General features: G+C 31.1%; 2 protein-coding genes across 3 annotated transcripts in view; one reads left to right on the forward strand and one right to left on the reverse strand.

Moving 5' to 3' along the window:
- Nucleotides 1-32: 32 nt before the first annotated feature.
- Rcd-1 (Required for cell differentiation 1) lies at nucleotides 33-2,960 on the reverse strand. 2 transcript variants are annotated; one of them, XM_018519631.1, is made up of 5 exons: nucleotides 2,863-2,960; nucleotides 2,630-2,739; nucleotides 2,125-2,507; nucleotides 1,232-1,626; nucleotides 33-1,159 (listed from the first exon to the last, which is right to left on the reverse strand). In XM_018519631.1, the coding sequence occupies exons 3-5, from the start codon at nucleotides 2,449-2,451 to the stop codon at nucleotides 955-957; spliced, it is 927 nt and encodes a 308-aa protein (XP_018375133.1). In that variant the 5' UTR covers nucleotides 2,452-2,507; nucleotides 2,630-2,739; nucleotides 2,863-2,960; the 3' UTR covers nucleotides 33-954. The 2 variants fall into 2 exon arrangements, with proteins under 2 accessions (XP_018375133.1, XP_018375131.1); XM_018519629.1 differs by lacking the exon at nucleotides 2,863-2,960 and having other exon boundaries at nucleotides 2,630-2,846.
- A 7,701-nt stretch (nucleotides 2,961-10,661) lies between these two features.
- The window catches only part of LOC108768721 (uncharacterized), a 28,863-nt gene continuing 18,052 nt past the window's right edge, over nucleotides 10,662-21,472 (forward strand). The window contains exon 1 of the mRNA XM_018519257.1: nucleotides 10,662-10,736. Within this exon, the coding sequence (XP_018374759.1) occupies nucleotides 10,662-10,736 (75 nt within the window). The remainder of the gene's footprint in view (nucleotides 10,737-21,472) is intronic.

Raw genomic sequence — 21,472 nt, forward strand, 5'->3', positions numbered from 1 at the left:
TTACGCGTAATGGTTCAAATATAGTGTATCATCATCGATCAATCACAATATATAGCGGGACTAACTTCAAATACAATTTCGTTATGCGTGCATAAATTAATCCTACGTAAATCATTATCTCTCAGGCAGTGATTCAAAGATGCCGACTCGGTTTTATACGCTATGTATTGTATATTGCCTATTTAACGAAATTTAATTAGGCCAACGTAATGTACAAAGAGAAGAATGTTAATCTAATATTTTCATGTTTACTTATGTATTGAAGAATAATTTTTGCGCAATCAAATACTGATTTATGACATAAAATTTTTAGGCAATGAATAACGCATTTATGTTGTAAAATCTACCAAAATATCCGGCGTCTAAGCGTAAATATAATGATTAATATAAATTAAAGTAAATGCTCATCTTTACACAGCCAGCTCCAAACGACCTCCGAATGTCCTTAATGGTCAAGGTCAAGGTTACTCGGAGGTCGGCTGTGTAAAAGTGAACATTTACCTAAATTAAGTTGATTTACCGTGATAGATAATCACACTTGCATATTTTATGTATATAGTCACATATTATACATACATTACGTATCTAACATTAAAACCTCCTATATCATATCTTGTTCGTACAAAACATTTTTGATTTATATAAAAAGGCTATTAATCGGTAGCTTTCAAGTTTGAATGAATGAAATCGAACCGATTATAATTGGTAGATTTCGCCGCAAGCGTCTATACATATTTACAATGATCATAACGTACTCGATTTGACAATCCGACGATATACTTATTACTAGTTTTCACAGCACAATTCATATTTATATGTAACAATACAGATGGCCGTCTACTATGATGCACCATTTCGTAAAAATTAGTATAGAACGGATAGAAGCGTTTTAAAATCCTTATATGATATTTTCGTATACCAAATATCATACGATCGTCAAAAAAAGAGGATACCTTAAGATGTAAGCGGCGACATACCAATCGTCCTGGGATCTTGTTGACCCGGCTGAGTCGGTGGACCTGGTTGTTGCGGACCGGCCTCGAGATTCTTAAGAAGCAAGTTTAACCAATGTTTAGTTGAGGCATCTTCTTGCAAACATGTTGCAAAAGTGTTATCTCTCAACTGATCCGGTAAGCACTGCCTTAGAGCTAACAGTGCTCTACAAAATTAATCGTCGTTAAAATTTTTTGGGATTTCTAAAAATGTATCGCGCACATATTCCGATACTCACCTCGGATTATCAGAAAGTCTCAAGTAACATCGTACTACATGTTTAAGCAATCTTGCTGAAGGATCTTTGGCCAAGGATAAAACCATTTTTCCTAATATCATGGCAACATGACTGAATCTGTCATAAGTCTGACAGATATAGGAGAGGCCACTGTCATCTAACAGTATCTTCTGCAATATAAATGTCGCCACAGTCTTACTTAATTCCGAGCCGCTTTCCATAATCCGTAAACAAAGTGGGATAATCTCAGTAGTGAGAAGAAAGGTGATCACTTCTTGTTCATCGGTTTTGACCAGTGCACCAATCACACCAAGACTTGTTAAGCGAAGGTATTCAAATGGGCGTGTCTTGCTTACGGTATGCAGAAACGGATACAAGAACAATGGAACATGTGCCTGAAATTAAACATATGTGATATTTTATAAATATACTTTTAGTTGTATATATAGTACAACTCTGTTTATCTTTGTCCTGGGACAACAGTTCCGATCAAATAATTTTGATATAATAGAGGTTTACTAATTCTCTCTGTCAGTACTTATTTCCTATAATAGGAATTGACGTTCAAAAAACTAGAGTTAAGCATGTTGAGTTCTATCACCCAAAGTCACAGCACTACAGCACCTTAGTTTGGATAATAGGAGCTCAGCTATGAATTCGGATATTTGAATCTGAGCATGAACTTATTTATACAAGTGGAATACAGATAAACAGAGTTCTACTGTACATACATTTGTTAAATAAAATTCTCCTCTTTGTTCATAAAACAGATACAGCCAGTATAATAATAATTATTATATTTTAAATATTATCAATATTTATATTAATTTTTTAGTTAGCAGGATAGAGAATTTTATCGCCATTTAAAGCTGTAAATAATAGAATAACCCTACCTGTAAAAATGCAGATCTTGTTTCTGGATGGCTGGCTACGCATTGTAGCAGCGCCAAGGCATTACAAACCCGGTTACTCTGATAAGCAGTGAGAGTTGCAGGATTGATCGCGGGATAAATGTTAATGATCTCCTGAAGGAGAGAGGCTGTAGTACCAAACGAGTGCCACAACATGGGTGCCAGATCAGGCACTACCTCACGCTTCTTGCTCAACTCCAGAAGAGCATTCTCCCTTGTCTCTGGATTCGATAGCTCGATTATCCATGTGTATACCTTCTCACGGTCGACAGTGGATTGTAAGGCGGCTGGACTCTGCTGAGTGCTCATGTCGTAACCCTGGCTGTTGTTTCGATTCGTAGCACAGAGCACTGATGTATCGCGATCTGCACAACCGTTCATAATTATAAGCGAATTTTTTAATTTATTAATCGATTAATTGTAGTATGTGCAAATGGAGCAAAGTTGCATTTGCGCATAATGCAATTAGAAATTTAAAAAAACTTGCCTTATATCCACGAGCAATCTCCTTGTTTTACGTTCACTTATGACGTACCCAAGCTTTGAATCCTAACCTCTCTTTCTACGTAGATTGCGTAGATCGAGACACATTCGCACCTACAGAGTTCGATAATATGTACGACTTTTCGTAGCGTTTTCGCGTGCTTCTTGTATAGGATTAGCCAACCCTCAATACATTGCGATGCTCATCAAGCCTGATGAAACTCAGTACAATCTCACCTAATCTCCGGAATCGGCGGCAGCATATCGGAAACAGGAAACGGGAAGCAATTCAAACAATACGTTTTCTAGATTTTTACCAACTCGTCCGCACAGTGCGACATCTGAACATAACCTCTTTTTGCGGGTAACGACCTAACGACTGACGCGGGGGCGGCGGGGGACGCGGATTCGCTATTGTAATAATATATAATATAATAAATATACTAAATATAATAATAATATAATAATTATACTAATATAATATACTTTAAAGGCCGCAATACATTACTATATGTATGTACATGAAGCTACTTAAGATCGTGGTCCGATTAATGCTGACAACACTCATGAGCATCATTTGTCTTTGTTTAACATTTGACAAACAACAAGGATAAAATGATTTTTAAGCATTGTAAGCACAATTGAATCGGACCGCCCTATTCTGTAATTAATGACAGTGTCGATATCGTTACAATGTCATTGCATAGATTTTGTTCCAAAATTTACTGCCAGTATTGAAAATCTATAGTGCACGTAACGTAAATTATAAATTTTCAGTACTGACAGTAAATTTTGGAACACAGCTTTTATTTATTTATTTTTATTTTTATTTATTTATTGTGCAATGTGTACAAAATTGTAGTTACAGAGAAGAAAGCTAAAACAAACATATAAAATAGATATACTGCAAGCGTTTGAACAATGAAAGGCTCAATATCAAAATGTTATCACGTTATTTGGCAGAATAAATATTAAGTATTTTATCGATAAAAGGTTCCCTTCATGTTTCCCTTCACTTTGGCAGCTTCATGTTTATCAGTCTGTAGCGTTCATTATTCTGACTGAAGCAGCTTATTGGAGTGCGTTTCATTTCAAGTATAATACACATAGAGTGCCTTCCATTTAGTGACACAGTCGACAAAATATGGTTTCGTCTTTTTTTATTATTACTCATGGAATGCAAAGAAAGATGGAATGATATTTGTGTCAACTTGTGTCACTAAATGGAAGGCATTCATGATGTATCATTTTATTGTTGTGTTCACCGAATAAGAAGGCTAAAATGATACATCATGCAACATATCATGCGTGAAATGAAATGTATTCATGTTATCGCTAACAACATTTATAAATGATTACTTTTAAGTTCTTAACATTTAGATCGGTAACTATCTTCGCCCTCTTTTAAAATAAAATTAAACAGAGAATTTCATCAATCACGAATCAGCCAAATCTCGATCGATATATCCACTAATCTCAATAATCGAAATTTGGTAAAATGTATAGGTAATTGTTATCTGCAGCGACATATTTATCAATGGAAAGTATACATTGCGTGCATTGATTATTGTTCAGCAAAATAATTTAATCGACATTTGATGAATTAGATATGTAATTATTCCATATAAAACATAACAAAGGACTGTTATTAGTTTAAAAAGAGATAATCAGTTATATTTATGATTAATCAGTTATACTTATTGGTTTAATTATAATGTTAATTAATTTAATATATGCATTGATATCAAAATAAATCATTATTGATTAAAAAGTAACTTTTAGTTTTACATTATTTTGGAGTACATAAAATGCTTTGATGTACATAAAATGCAAGCGTGAAGGTCACTTTGAATTTTGCTTTTCAAGATTTTAAATTAATTATTCAGATGTCGCCCATCCTGTAAGCATAGAACTCTATTTCTCTTTGTAACTATAATATTTATATTTTTTTCAATTTGGTTTCAGCATAGAATACAAAAAAATAAACTTTGTTATTATTCGTTACATTCATCTTGTTACTAATTAAATATTTAATTATATATTTAATTAACTTTCTCATTTATATATGTTACTCAACGCTAATATAAACGGTACTAACTTTCCTATATTCACGAAGCAAGTCGATCTCAATCGTTTATATTATCTGCAGTAGCAAAAAACAGTTTTTAGTTACAAGGTTGATTTAAGAAATAAGAGAAGGATATATATTTTCCTTTTAGTAAAGTAAAAGTAAATAAAAAGACAGATAGAGGGAAAAATCTTTTTATAATTACAAAAATTGCAGTAATAGGACTATTAGATGTACATATATTCATACTTAGCTGTAATGCAACGTAACTGTACGTGCAATTCTTTAATTAAAATTAATATATTATAGTTTGTTTCTTTAATTATTAATATAGGAAGAAAAGTTCAAACTTCTATTACGTACATTTATGTTATGAAAAAGAATTTCTAAAATTGTGTAACAACTGCAGATTCATTAATCTGATATATCATTTAAATTATCCTGCAAAAAATTAGATTAGATTGGATAATAACGTGCGTGAGAAAGATGTAATTGCTCTGTTTGTAATGAAAACTAATTATAAAACAGAGACATCAGGCTTTTTGTAACAATAAATGTTATTAATAAGTAAGTTATTTTCGGAAAATTTGTAATAACGTTTTCATTATACTGAAAATCTTATACATATATAATTAACAATTTCAGTTAAACGTAAATAAAGAAAAGTATTATAATAAGTCCAACTGTTTTGCTGTACTCGGGAAAAGTATGTATACATATTATAGTAGACATCGTTTTTTAGTTTTTGAGGCGAGGAATTCAATAATGCTAGTTAAAATTACGTTATATAATGACGAACGCATAAAAAAATTAAATTTGTAAAATCGGAAAAGTGCGTGACGTCATTCATTCTCAAACGAATTTATTCTCGCTAACTGTAAGTACGTGTATTGATGGTGTAATGTATTGTATTACACGTGTATATTAAAAATATGAAATATTGTATATAAAAATACTGTATTTAATAGCGAAAATATCAATGGAAAGTTTCCGTATACTTGAACAAGTTCACGTTGGCTTCTCCTAGTGACTTATATAGCTGACTGGAACATGTACAAGCTCACGAAACTTTCAGTTGTCTGATATTTTTGCTATTAATCTTTGAGTGGGTAGGTAGGTAGCCACAGCTCATATTTTAGTTTTCTTTAAAATTATCCTGGAAGATAAAAATAAAAAGTATTGTTCAGATGCCCGGAAGTCTGAAAGTTTATTATTTTTGTATTCTTCTATCTCATAAGGATATAACTAAGTGTAAATTTATAATTATAATATAATATAATATATTATTAACCAACTTATATTTTTATTAAATTGTATTTTATATTGATAAGAACCCGAATTGATGGGTCGAAACGTTTGTTTTATTCGTTTTGTTACGTTCACACGAAAATAAAAAGTTTTCTGTGCATCCGACCAGCCGATATAGGCTCTGTGTGTGTGATGGGTTTTTTTATATTTTTCACTGATAGATTCTTTCGAGCCTCATTTTATATATTTGATAATATATTATTAAAACATATAACTATAAAATTAAAATTTTTTGGGGTGTTCTGAGTGAGTACTCCCTTTATACCAACTCGCGTATCTTTAAACTTAGAGATATTCCAAGATTAAATAGCAAATTAAGATAGTCTATATTTTAAGTGTCAAAATATGATGTAACACACTGTGTATCTTTGATAAAGATTTGTGACATGGCGATCTGTCTTGCTAATGATTATAACGTCACGCGTTTTCCTGATTTCAATTTACGAGTAGTCATACCTATTTTTTTTTACATAAATAATCATCTGATGTGTTTTTATATCCCAATTAAAATCACTATTATTAATAATATATTGTATATTAATTATTTTCCGGTTTATTTAAAAACATTATGGATTTAATTATATCTTTCTAAAAAAAGTAAGTAGAAATCAAATAAATATTAAACGGAATATAAGCACGTAGCGGAATAAGCATTAAGTGGTTTATTACGAAAGTATTAAAAAATAAAAATTTTAATCAATGTAAGTCTTATATATATATATAGATTTTAATTAATATAATTAAATACGCACGACGCGAATGCACATTACTTACTTTTTGTTAATAAATAATATAATATAAAATAGATTTTAATTAATATAATTAATTAAAATTCATATAATATAATGTAGATTTTAATTAATGTAATTAAATACGAATATGCACCACTTTTTTTCAGATTTTTGACAATTAAATATTTAAGGATTCGTAGAGAGTAGTTTATTAGAGAGAGTTAATTAAAAAAGAAAGAAGATATGTTTAAAAAAAGAGAAAATAATATTTATTTTATAACAATTCATACTTTCTTGCCGCTAGGGTATAAAACATGTGACTGTTCCTGAGTTAAACTCTACTTTTATGTGTTTCTTTTAAACTAACAACATCGGATTTCTCGTCTCAAAAATTATAAGAAACGATGTCTTTTCTTAAGCACAGTAAAAACAAGCCTTTTCATAACGTCCCTCTTTTAAATCTTCAAAGAAATTATATAACATGTATGTCGTACGTGACTGTTTCAAAATGTATGTACAAAATATTGTATTACACTGAAAGAAAAATGTACCAAATTTAAATATTTGTTTGAAGTGCCAGTTGAATATTAACTAAATATTAATATGCATATTTACTTGATTTAACTATTATATTTTTTTATTTAGCAAATATTTATTTTCTATAAATAAATGTTATATTAGTACTATTCAAACAATTATTTATTGAAACTTAGTATATTTTTCTCTCAACGGAGAGATATTATTTAAATAAAATTTTCAGGCAGGGATTAAATTGGAAATTGCGAGGTTTGTTGCAATTCAACGCAACAGATAAAATTTATCGTTATGTTTACGCATAATCAATTAGTATAATATTTTTGCTTCTATCGCCTTTTCAATGTATAGGCATACATATTTATATTAAATTTGTATACATTCATATGAGATTTGACAGTTTAAATTTGTTATCAGTTGGCACACACGCGATACGCGGACGCGATGCGTCGTCTGGCGCGTCTAAGCACGCGCGTGCGATTCCATGTTTCAGGTTTCAGTTTCAGTATCGCTCGGTCTCTCGTCGGAGCGTGTCGCGGTACCACCTGTGCGGATCGACCGAGAGAAAGAGACGGTGGGAATTCGTTGCGTCGTGTTACACGAAAATCGCTTTTCACGATTTCCGCATCCCCGGAATTGTGTGCAGCACGGTTTGCCGAAGGATTTTGCACGTTCGGACTTCCGCACGTTTATCATCAATATTATCGGTGTAGACGGTAAAGTGTGGGATACCTCCCGAATAATCGGACAATCATGTATACACCGTTGTGACACGCGATATTCGTTGATTAATGATCAGCGTAGGTCGTATGCCAAAAACTCGATTCGTACGGCCGGATCTTTTTACGTAACTTTCTATCACTTTGATCATTGCAACGTTTCTCATTCAGAGGTGCGGTTTATTTAATGCTGCAAATTCTTCATTGACCAATCAGAAAAAAAAAATTTATGAATTGACCAATGAAAGAATATTTGCAACGTTAAATGGATATTACCTTACAGTGAGTGCAAAAAGTATTCGTATAGGAAACAAATTTATACAATTTGTAGAAAATTGACATTAATTAACATTTTATATGTATATACAATGAATACGTTATGATACCTAATATAAACAAAAGAGCTGCGTGTATTTCTGATTTTAAGACGGTATTCATAGTTCGTTTCTAAGACCGTCTTAAGTAAGCTTTTAAGATGCTAATAGAGTCTTATGATTGGCTTACGATATCTTAAGACTGTACCTAAGATATTACGGTTTTAAATGTAAGAATCGATTCTGAATTAATACCAGTCTTAGAATTTAAATTTCTCGAATTTATACAAATATTTTTTGTGAATTCAAGTAATATTGAGTTGGTAAATAAGTTCATTCGATTTTTTAGGATGGAATAAAACATAATTTTTTCGAAATATAAAATAAATTTTAAAATTATTTATAGAGCAGTGTTTTAGCTTTAAGAATTTATTTTTTTAATTATAGTACGATGTTTTTTAACAGAGTTATATGTGCAATCAAAGTCAGAATAATTTTTTACACGACTCTTAAGTAATTCAATAAATAGCAGGATCATTTTTTAAAAACGAATTTTTAGGGAAAAGTTTAAGTTTTCACATTAGATAGTCGAAAATTTGTACAATTTTTTTTTGAGCACGTGGCAGGTCCATAAAGTGAGAAAAAAAATTTTTCCATTTTTTTTTAGGTCGTAGTTTTCTATAGGTATGTAAAAATTATCAAATTTACATAAACTCAAAAAAATATAGTGAACTTTTAAAAAGCAGAGATTTCACGCTTTAAAATTCTTTTTTAAATTTAAATTTTGTCCATTCGTAACAAAAAAATATTGTATACACAATTTTGAATTAATAAAACCGAACGAACTTATTTCCCAGCTCAATACGATTTTTCATTTTCGTTTATTTTTAAGATAATATATTTTAATTATTACATATCTTTTCAGGTAAAATAAAAAATTTTGAGAAATATACAGTTTATTTAATTCTTTATTAATAAAAAAATTGCTAGTTAATATGTACTTTTAAAAAATAAGTTTTCTTTTAAATATTTTCTCTTTGCAAATACTTTTTGCACTCACTGTATCTATTATCTCTTACAAACTCGTTTCGGCCATCGGTACGTTTTTTTTGTGCGCTATTCTACCGAAACAGTGCCAACGAATTGAATTGAATATTTTTGTCATGATAACAGCTGTCAGTCGTGATGCTCGTATTGTCACGAGGAAGTAAGGAGATCATTCCCTCCCTCATCGAACGACAATTTGAATTAATGGACAGCTGCGACAGTTAATTATTCACGCGTTTAGTGGTCAACGTGCCGGAGTTGGCGCCAACTTCACGGTGAAGTGCGGATCGTGCGCAGGCAGTTAGTCTCAGGGGCGCTGATCAACAAGTAGTTCGTACGCGCCGTATTCGCAGACAAGACCAACAAGACGTCCTTGTGCCGGGGTGAATGGTACGTGGCTCTCGTAATGGCTACAGTTTTTCAACCGAGATAACCATTCTTCCTGTCTCTCGTTATCGGACAACAACATTCAACGAGACCGTTGGGTGCGCGAGAGTGATATTTTAGGTTTGTTTTCTGTGACTGAACTTGTATATATTTTTGGAATTTAAAGTGAGATAGATATATGTTTAATATTTGGCGAAGACGAGAAAGAGAGTGCACAGTCTAATAATAAAATAAAAAACAGCCATTCTCGCAACGCGTACAGTCAGTGCTCCATCGCCGCTCATTTGTCGTATTTGAAACAAACGCATCATTGTTCATGTGAATTAGACTTCACGTGAATAGACGGCGAAAGAGAAAGACTTTCTTTAAGTATCTTGCAACGCGAGAAGTCGTTGAAAACGAAACTGCTATCGATCTGAGAAGCTGAATGAAAACGAACGCGTTTGGAGCGTGTGAAGTTTGCGGCGGAGTGAACGGCGGCGATTATCGCGACGGGACGTGACGCGCAGCAGTTTTCGTGGCAGTGAATCGCCGGAACGTTGTCGCGGAGAGTTGCCGGTCGATGCCGCGCGTAATCGGGCGATGTAATCGAGATAATCGAGTATAGTGGAAACTTTTGGAGAATCGTATTATCAGTGTAGTGGCCGTTACCGAATCCATCATGCCAAGGTACCTGTCGATTTCGTCCGAGGACGCGTTTCGCGGTCACCGCGCCCACTCGTCGTGATCGATATCGGGTGGGTGATCAATAATCTCGGATTACGCGCGAGAGCGGGAGGCGATAGTGAGGTGCGATCATTCGTGAAGATGTGAGCCGTTTCCGGGTGGTGTATCGGTGCGTCCGCGAGGCTGTAATAATCGCGGAGGCGCAGGGAGTGCTGCCGCTGGTACAGGCAGCAGTGGGCTTTATAAGGTGGCGGTGACGTCAATGCACATTTGCGCGCGGATCTTCGCGTGGGCATGGGACCTTTTCGTCGGTAGCACAGCGTATCCGATGCAGCAGGTGAGCTTATCGTCTGCCCCCAATTCCGCCAATGTCAAGGTGGCGAAGAGGGTGGAAATGGCGTTGTAGGGCAGCGGCGTTCTGGGAATTAATTTCGCCTCCGAGCGAAAATTCAATACGAATTTTGATCCCGCATGTATCTAGGAAATGTTTCACCCCTCCCCTCCCTCCTTCTTCGTTATCTGGACGATTATACTCTCTAAATCTTTTGGAGTGAAATCAGCTTATTCCAAAAGACTGAAAATTGAGCCAGTCTTGAAACAAGAAAGAAAATATTTTTACTTTCGAACAACAGTGACAGATTTTCACTCTTTAGGAGTGAGATTTCATTCTTTTGGAGTAAAATTTCACTCTTTTGGAGTACAAATAGAGAGAAGAATAAAAATCTGCCATTATTGTTGTTTAAGAGTGAAAAATTTTCATTTTTTTTTCAAGACTGGCTCGCTTTTTACTCCAAAAGATTTAGACAGTATACAATGAAATAAAATACAACAGCTGCCAAAAGTTTCCGATCAATTTAATTATATTATTTATAGAAAAAATCTTTACAAATAAAAATCTATTATATGAGTACTTATTTTAGTATTTTAAATATTATGTTCTTAAGTTGATTGTGTAATACAAATTTTATTAACTTATAATATTAATTGAAGAATAGATTAACAATGATTATCGTAAGATTAGTGTTGACCACAAACTTGGCAGTCATTGTATGTGCGATCAACGCATATATCTATATACATGTGTCATACATAATTAATGCCATAATTATTGTATTTTATGTTTTTGACTTAAAATTGTTTATACTATATACACAAGCATTAAAGAAAAAAAAGATGGAAATATTTTATGATAATATATAAAATTGCTTTTGTTATGTATTAATTTTTTTTGTAATGATAATTAAATTAAATTTATAGGAGACTTATATTAAAATGCCAGAAATTGTTGCACATATACATATAGTTGTATTTTTATTATATTGAATTGTTTTTTATCGTGTTTGTTTAGGCAGCTGAAATATACGAATATCATCTTTATAGTTCATTTAGAAACAGCTGGTTATATTTATTAGATGTTAAACTTAATTCCTGCCGTTCTTCATCTCTAAAATTGATTTGTTTCGAAGGGAAAATGAATGAATACCTTAATCAAAGTAATTTCCTCAATTTTCTACTTTATTACTAATTAATAATACTTTATTAATAATACTTTGATTAAGGTATTTCCCTTTGAAACAAATCAATTTTGGAGACGAAAAACGGTAGGAATTAAGTTTAACACCTAATAATTGGATATCAATATCGTTTTTGTTTAGCATTGTGTATAATTGTTTTCCGGAGTATGTGCTATTTTTTTCTACTTTCAGTGCTGTATTTTGAATATTTTATTTCGAATTAGAGGATTCCGCATATATATATGGAAAGTTAGATTCCGGTGAAATAATTGAAATAGTTAATCCTGATTTTTAATTTTAATTTAAATTTTCAATATCTACAAATAAAGTCATTAAAAAAGTTACGAACGTTGGAGAGATAATGTTTCTTCATAATTATTTTATATTTATTCACATTTATGTAGTAATAAAAAAAAAACACTTTTATTAAAGTCACAGATCCAAAAATACAAATAAAAATCACTGCGCCTCAACTTCCTAAAAGAGTGTTCAACTAAAACTGAAACGAAGTTAGTCTTCATTATAATAATATATATTATTTTTTATAGCTTGGAACGTGATAAACAAAAAATGTCATAGACACAAGGTTCCATAATGTGATGAACAAAAGGTGTCATAGACACAAGGCTCCATAATATGATGAACATAAGATCTCAATAATGGATAATTTTTTAGCTATGATGTATCAAAGATGTTCTATGAAGTTTTACATCTTTGATACACTATAGCTCAAAAACTATCTATCACTCAGCCTTGTGTATATGACATCTTTTGTTCATTACGTTACGAACTACATTATATGTGAAAACTAACTTATTTCACCGGGATCTAATTTTCCATGTAATTAGTATAGGATCCTTTAATGATCGTGTCCATATCGATAAATTACTAGCAGATGCAAGGGCGCTAGAAATAGAGCTGTGAACTGAACGTCAATCGAACATTCAATTTCCACCGTTTGATTGTTTTTCGGAATGTTTTACGTGGCTGATTGATGATGGTCGAAAAGACAGGTACATCAGAGGACAAATTGAAATTCTTGTTAATAACGGTTATTCTCCTCTTTGTCTCACTCTTTTTTTAGTCTGTTTTTATAACATTTCATATCCGTATATGCCTTCAACATATTAAAATACAGACTTGTGTAAAAATATTACTGACGGATTTTTTGTATTTTTTATATTTCTAGAAATGAGTGAGCGAAAGAAAGTCGAGGCGCGCTGGTTTTTATTTGTCGACATTTTGTATCTTTTGATCTACAACTTCAATAAAAATGTATTTTTTTATTACTACATAAATATGAATAAATATAAAATGATTGTGAAGAATCTCTTCAATGAGAACCTCTTTCGTCATTTTTTTAAACGACTATTTGTAGTAGAGAGTAGATATTAAAAAATTCTATTAAAATTAAAAAAATCAGAATTGGCTATTTATTTTGCTTGTTAATTTGGCATTTATGCTGATACATGTTTAATATCATAAACGATAATGCATTTACTATATCAGCGGATACAAGTAAATTTTTTTGATTAAATTTGTTCGAAAATATATGGACATTTCAATTATTAATGTTTTTTATTAATATTTAATGTGATAATATTTTTGAGAGAGAAAGTTTACTTTGCCGTTCTTCTTGTTTTTTATTTCACTCGTCTTATTTTTCACACGGAAATACACGTGCAAATGTCGAGATAAATTTAGCGCGAGATAAAGTGAAAATTGTATATGGTTCAATATAACAAATCTTAATATACTTGGCGGAGTTTAAGATCTCTTTGAATCTTGCTTTGCGAATAAAAATCTGATAACATTCTCACGATTAATATTACTTTGGAACATTTTTTTTTTAATATTGCGCTATGCGATATTAGCTTTTTAAATCACTCAAAACACACTCCTTCCTTCAGATGAACTTCCACGTTTTTATGCGGAAATATTATATAAGTTATATTAATTATACGCAACGAGTCGACTATGATGTAACGTAGATGTTAGAATGGCTGAAAAAGATAAGATCTATATCGTGTCTTATTTAATTAAATAATCAAGTTTACATTTTTCTTTAGATTTATTATGCTTTTTTAATTAAAGATATCAATACATTTTTGCATGCGCAAGATCAATTGTACAATAAATGTAATATAGACACATAAAAAAGTATTATATAATCTTTGTGCAAATGCTACAAGAAATTATATCTATACAAAAATTTGATTGGTTATATTTTTATCTTACTTTCATATAATAAAATTTTATCTGGATTTTTTTCTTTTCAACAATAACTAAATGATTTTGCCAATTTGATTTGACGTTTATTAAGCGTGACTGCAAAATATCGATAGAAATAGCAATTCAATTTAATCGCTTACTAGGAAAAAAAAATTTCCACACTTTTTACACGTGTAGAAGATGACGTTTCCTGTTTGAGAAGGGACACGTGAATGCCTTACACCAATTTGTGCGTAGTGTCGCGCACACTTATTTGCTTGCGATGTTTCCCATTAGTTAACAACTTAATTATGAGTCTCCACTTCACCCGCCATCCGTTGCTTTGTTTGCCCCTTTTCTATAAAGTTACTAATGTGTGTATGTGTGTGCCCTCGAGACTAATAATTTTGGTCTTGTTTCCGTGTTGTTAGCGAGATGGACAAAGAGGAAACAATGGAGTCTGAAAATGTGTTTACTTTTACGCATCATATTGCATTGACATGATAATATTAATGATAATATTAATGAGATAATATATTAATAAAAATATATTCTTGTAAAAAGTTTTTTTTAACACAGAAGTTACATTTTCTTAAAATTTAATTTATCGTAAATGTAAACTGTAGTACAATTTATGTATAGGTTTTTTTATATTAACGATAAATAACAAAAGTTCTCTCCCGCTAAATAAACTTTTTAAAATGCATGATTGTTTATTGTCGCGTTTTGTTTGTTGCATCGCGGAATGTTATTGTTTGCTATAGCAAATTGAGAAGCGTGGACAATACCATTTGATTAATTGAAATCAGGGATGCAAAAATACAATGTTATCGTAGCTGTTCTCTAAAAAAAATTTCACATCTGAACTTCTTTAGATTATTTTAGATTATATTAGAGAAATAAAAAAATTAGGAATAGAAATTGAACATAACTTATGTAACGCATAATAAATATACATAAGGCATGATACATAACATGTCTTATATATTATTTGTATTTATTGTGTTTCGTTTATGTCTCTATATATTTCTAATTTTATTATTTCATTAAATTTAATCTTTATTCTTGTTTTTAATATTTCTTTCATTATGCATAGTAGATTGTAGAAAAATTTACTCACGTAAAAGTGAATGAATGTAACAAAGCTGTGTCGAATGTACGTCAATGCGGTTTCGATAAATGCGGATAAATGCGCGAGAAACGCAATTGGCGCGATTATGCAATTCTTTCGAATATCTCGATCGATTAGATTATAATGCTTCAAACGCGCGGGCTTTGCGGTTCTCGTGAAGTTTGTTCGTAATTTAACATGCATGTTAATTTCTGTATTAATTCTGCGATTTAGCCATCCATCATATATGAGCGATATTAATTCGCGCTCATGTTTACATGGAAGCGAACGGATGTTTACATTTTGTTACATCGTTACACAAAGTGAAAGTATTCGCAATTGATCGTGAATATAATAGAACAATATTATTATTAATTGACTAAATATATATATATGTAGTATTATGTAATAATATTATTATTGCCTAATTAATTAATTACAATTTCATAGCTTCGATCATATTTGATAATATTAAATGAAGCAATTGAGATTATCGATTAAGCATACCATAGCACAATAACTTAATAATAATAAGATTTTATAATTTAAGGAAGCTATATAATACGCGGTTTACAGGTTATCTCCGTGTTTCGATACATCGTTGTACATTTTGTGAATATTGCAATTTGCTTCATTAGGACGAGAAGTAACCTGAGCCGCAACTCATATAATAACTATAGGTAAATACAATTTGTAGTTATTAAATTACATGAATTTATTTAATTATGAACATATCAAAATATCGATTACGTTATTTGATATTTCCTCAACAATATTCTTTAAATTTTCACATTCTTTTTAATGTTTTTGTTCCCTATGAATATTTATAAAAGGTTGGTTAATTCGGTTACTGATTTTATTCTTGAACGGATTCATTTGAATATTTAGATCGGAATCTGATACAGATGAAAGTATGATAATATATGCACGGAATAGAAAAAAATTTAGATGAAAAAATTCCAATGGAAAGTTGAGGTAGTTCTCAATTGTATTATTTCAGAAAAGTAAAAGAAAGATCTGGAAAAAGACAAGTAATAGTGTTATATTGGGTTATGTTTTTGTATAATCGAATTGCGCGATATGAGCTACGTCATAAACTCGATGGCGTCAGAACTCGGCACGTCGTCGCCGTTAACGTCGCAAATAAATTATAATTACTGTGAAACGGGGTTACATTGCACAGCGAAGGTAATTTTCCATTACAGTAAATAGAGGAATCATCGCAGACTTATCACGAGAATTTTCTAAGTGCTAAATATTATTGAATTCCTTTTCGGCTGTAAAATAAAGGCGCATTTGATATTAATTAATTTTCTCCTTGTTTTCAATACCACTTGTTCTGTCATAATATACATTGTCCTTTCCGTATTTTCTGTTTAATTGCTTAGAAAGGTTCCACTTTCAAACTTAATGAAGTTTCTATTCGGCGTGTAATGAAAACCTGTATGCATTTACGATGTCTAAATATTTACTGCCGTGGACGCAACGGTAACTTTCACAAAGCACTATTTCATCGTGAATCACTAAGCACGTCACTTTCTACGATAAACAATGCGTGCTCACTTTTGATATCGTTCCGAGTGTAATAAGGACATGTCATATTTTCTCGCCGCGCTAGCATGAATCGTGAATAAAGCTGCCGCTGAATATAACTTGCCTGTGATAAGTCACAAGTTATTGCCGGGAAGTTATAGTTAGGGAAGTAAAGCTTTCTTCAAAGAGCACCTCGGCAAAAGTTTCATCGTCATTAAACTCGCTACTTCCGCTTTTTGCTGTGTCGTTAATTTGCACCGGCTTGATCCACGTTGACATGATAAATTTAGGGTGAAACGGGGAATGTTGTTCGTTAATTAATCGTCAGTAATGCTAGAAGGGTTGAGCAATTTTTCTACAGTTTTAAAGCAGATCTTAATCCTCCGTTTGCAACATCATGTTTTTATTCCCTATGTTCGCAATTTGTTTTTTTTTACTATTCTTTCAAAAAATATGGAAAAATTCAGGATTACTTTTTCACATCTCTTATATTACAGAATAGTTTTTTAACAAGATATTTCAGGAAAGGCAACTCCAATCTCTTTTATTTTGGAGAAATTTGAGAATGTAATTTTGTTTATGCCAAAAAAGATCCAAATCGCAGAGAGTTAAATGAGAAAAACTGTTTACATGCTTCTTTCGTTTTTGTTTTTATTTTTATTTAAATTGTTATATTGTTTCGTTAACGTACAATAGAATTCATTAAAATATTTTTTACTGTGATGCACGAGTAAGGGAGACTGGAGCCGATTGTCACAGTTTTTGATTATTGATTTTTAAAAAAAGTGGATGCTTGATTTTGAAATATTATATACGTTACAATATACCTACATCCTTTAGGTATTAAAAAAATATTACTCATGTGAATTCATCATATCATAAAAATAAGTTATTTAATTTTAAATGAAGCTGCGAAAATATGACAATTAATCCCGTGTTCTGAATTGATTGTCACACGTTCTAGGATTGGCAGTAGCATATTTGTTATGGACAACACACATAAAAAACACAATTTTTATTTTAATATCAGTTCTATATTTTGAGAAATAATAGTAATTATAATACTAATACAAATAAAATAGTTATTTTAATCATAAAATACATAATTTGTTTTTGTATCATAGTTTCAATATGAAAAATGAAAAAACATATATCTATATGAAATATAATATATTTAGAAGTATATTCTCTCTCTGAAAATGTGTCCTCTAAAGATATTAAAATTAATTGTCACCTAACCTCGTCTCATTTTGGTCAATCTACCCCACATAGCCATTTTTAATAAAAGAGATTGTATTCACAAACTTAATCAGAATAATGATTACTTAATTGTAGCAAAGATCTTCTAAGATATGTAATTTTCTATGAATACAAGGATATTACGATTAATAATGCCAAAGACTTGTTAAACAACAAAATAGGTGATTATAAAAATTTACTCACCAACTTCATTTTCTCAAAAATTGCTATAAATAATATATATAATACTTGTGGTGCAAACCATTTTACACAACAAATTAATATTATATCAACTATCTACAGCCAAAAAAGATTTTTCTGCCGTGTCTTGTTTGAGTTATAAGCATTTTGACAATCAACCCCGTACGACAACCAGCCCCGGTCTCCCCTACTGTAGACACATTGATAATGCTTTTGATGAGCTATTACGTCATTTACCGTTCTATCTTGAAGGATGCATTTGTGTGATGAAAGTGGAAGTTCGTTTCGACGAGTTCCGCCCAGTTCCCGATAAATGTGAAAAGTTTGCGCGCAGAAGAGTGCACACAAAAGCGTGACACGTCTCGTCTTTTCTCATGCTAAACGTATTCGAGCGTATCTCGCTGTATGTCAAATCAAACGTTTAACGATTAACGAATTATTGACATCGTTGTGTCAATACTTATAAAAACTGTTTGTACTTGTTTTTTTTTTCAATTTTGATAATTTTGCTCGTTCGCAGTAATACAAAAGTGATACATTTTAATAATATATTCTCGCATCATTGTATATAATTATTCTATAGATGCGCCATCATTTTACAAAAGCTTCTTTTTGTATTCTTACCGTTTCTCACGCCGCTTAAAAGATGGTTCTTTATGAGGTATCGAGCTTTCTGCAGTAGAAGGCCAAAGGTCGTTGTCAGTTGCAATCGGTTAAAAGATTTTCCGTGCAATAATCATTCTGCGCATATATATAGTGTTTTACGTATAACACTTTAATTTTCTTTGAAGATTAAATAATATTTATAAAACTAATATGAATATATCGATGTTGCGATTTAAATATTCTTTCAGTTAAAGCCGACAAGTGATATCGCGTAGAGTTTGCACATTTCCATAACTGTACTTGTATCGAGTATCGTATATGTTGATTTTTAACTGAAATTGATCTTTAAAAGATGCCTTTTATACTGACGCTCAACGCTCATTTTTAGCGTCAAAATATATGATTATATGATCTATATTGACGCTGGACTCTGAAAAATGCAGGAAAATGATGTAGTGTCACATATAACGTTCAATTTTGAACCGAGCGATCTGTCACTTTGGAAATTGAATAAATTCAACTTTCGGCGTTACATGCTAAGCATCAAATTGGGACTACGTGACTGTGCTGACGTTGTTTTTCAGCATTTCATGAAATGGTACCTTATTATTGCTTTTATCGTGCAAAATAATTAATTCGTAATTAATTAATTCGCACGACTTGTAAACATACCGAGAAGCGAGAACTATTTATTGAAGTAAATATTTTGCTTTACTATAAAAATTTGAAATGGAAAGTATAAATTATTTTACAATGTTTACGAAAGGTTATCTTTTTAACTTTGTTTGTTTTTAAATATATATACGTTTACCCGCAAAAAACCGGACAGTGTAATGTCACAGTTTTTTGTCCATTTTTTTGCGGTTCGTTTTTTTGCAAGTCAGTATACTTATTTATACTATCGCACTTTGAACTTTTCAATTTAAATCTATTTTTGAAAAATTGTTGGTTTTGAATCGAGAAAGTGTGGAGTAATAGAAAAGAATTTAATCGAATTGAAGTAACAAGAAATAATCGATCGATTTTTCATTAATAATATATTAATAATATTTCGCAGGATTTATTCGTTTGAAATGTATAAAGCATGCACAATAGTGAATTTCGATTACATATTTTCGATGAAACGTACATCGCGTTTTAATTAGTCGTTAACTTGATCTCATATTAATCATATTGTACGGTAACAGGATGAAATTATCGATGTCATTATTGAATTTTTTAGTCATTAATGAAACGCTGCGAGCACGGAATAGATTAACTTTAAGTTATTTAGTAATGTAACGATTAATTAATAAGTACAACTGTGCTATTAATCTCATATTTTAATATTTATTAAGATATTAAAATATGAGATTAATAGCGTGCAATAAAATCGGTATTCGTATCAATGATTCGTTAAATCCTTCACTGTTCAAGATTGCGTTAATTTACTAGGATACTGATGAGTACAGCGATATTATAGTCAGAGATATATTTCTGGACTGAGGATTTATCTCCTGATAGCACATCAGACCGTGTATTTTCGAAGAAAACTCACCTGAGATGAATGTTTCGTTTTATCCTCGTAACAACACTACCAGTGAAATAAGAAAGGAAGAGTTGGAAGATCAAGGGAGAGCTTTCTCCGTAATTTGATCCCTTTCTTCGGAGGCGTACTTATAGGCTATATTAAGACATGTTTCTAAGAAATAGATGAGTTTAGAAATTCGGAAAGATGCTTGTTAATTAATAATTAACTCTGATATCGCGTGGTTTTTATTTACATATTAGTAACAGGAATTATTTATATGTTATATAAAAAATTGTTGGAAAAATATATTCTTCTATAATACATTGTGTGTTTATAAATTAGCATAATAGATCATATGAAATTTAATTTTTAAATGCAACAATGTTCTAGTAATTTTTTTTAATTTTAAAAGAGTAATTCTTCGTACTTTTGAGAAAATACAATATTATAATATATTGAAATTTATAATTTGCTATAAGAATAAATATAAAATTAATGAAAATTATGTTTTATCTTAATGAAAATTATGTTTTAATTAAGCTTTTAAAAGTTAAAAAAAATTGATTAGATTATTATACTAGATTTTTTTGAAAGAAGAAGGATACATGTGTGTACATTTTTTTGCTTATCTATTTTCAAATATTTATATTCTGAAAGGTAAAATTAAGATAGATAGAATGGAGCAAAATATGGTATAGTTTAGTAGAATAAAAATTAGTATAAAGATTTTATTTGGAAATTTTTGCTTGCTCGTCAATCAATTACTGTTCTCGATGTCTACGCAACGTCTCACGACTTGATACCGGAGTCCGTCAGGTGCAGCGGTTCAATTTATCTTTACTGAATGTGTTTCCCATATATGTGCACGTGCGTGCGAGGATATTAGGATCTCAGTTTATCCCCTTGAGACTTGCCAACAACTCTGGATATACCCGATATATTAGCTGTTATTCTCGTTTGCAGGGTGAAATTGTTGATATATATATATATATATATTCTTGAGAATTTTCATTGACATAAGATGCTCGGTTTCCACTTTTATCAAATAAAACTTTAAGGAGGTTGTAAGGAGAATGCAATATGTTAAGAATTACTTGAAATTTGGAACATAGCTTTATCTACAAAGTATGCTTTTATGTAAATTTTTT

Source organism: Trachymyrmex cornetzi, unplaced genomic scaffold (assembly GCF_001594075.2).
Source record: "Trachymyrmex cornetzi isolate Tcor2-1 unplaced genomic scaffold, Tcor1.1 scaffold83, whole genome shotgun sequence".
Classification (NCBI taxonomy): Eukaryota; Metazoa; Arthropoda; class Insecta; order Hymenoptera; family Formicidae; genus Trachymyrmex; species Trachymyrmex cornetzi.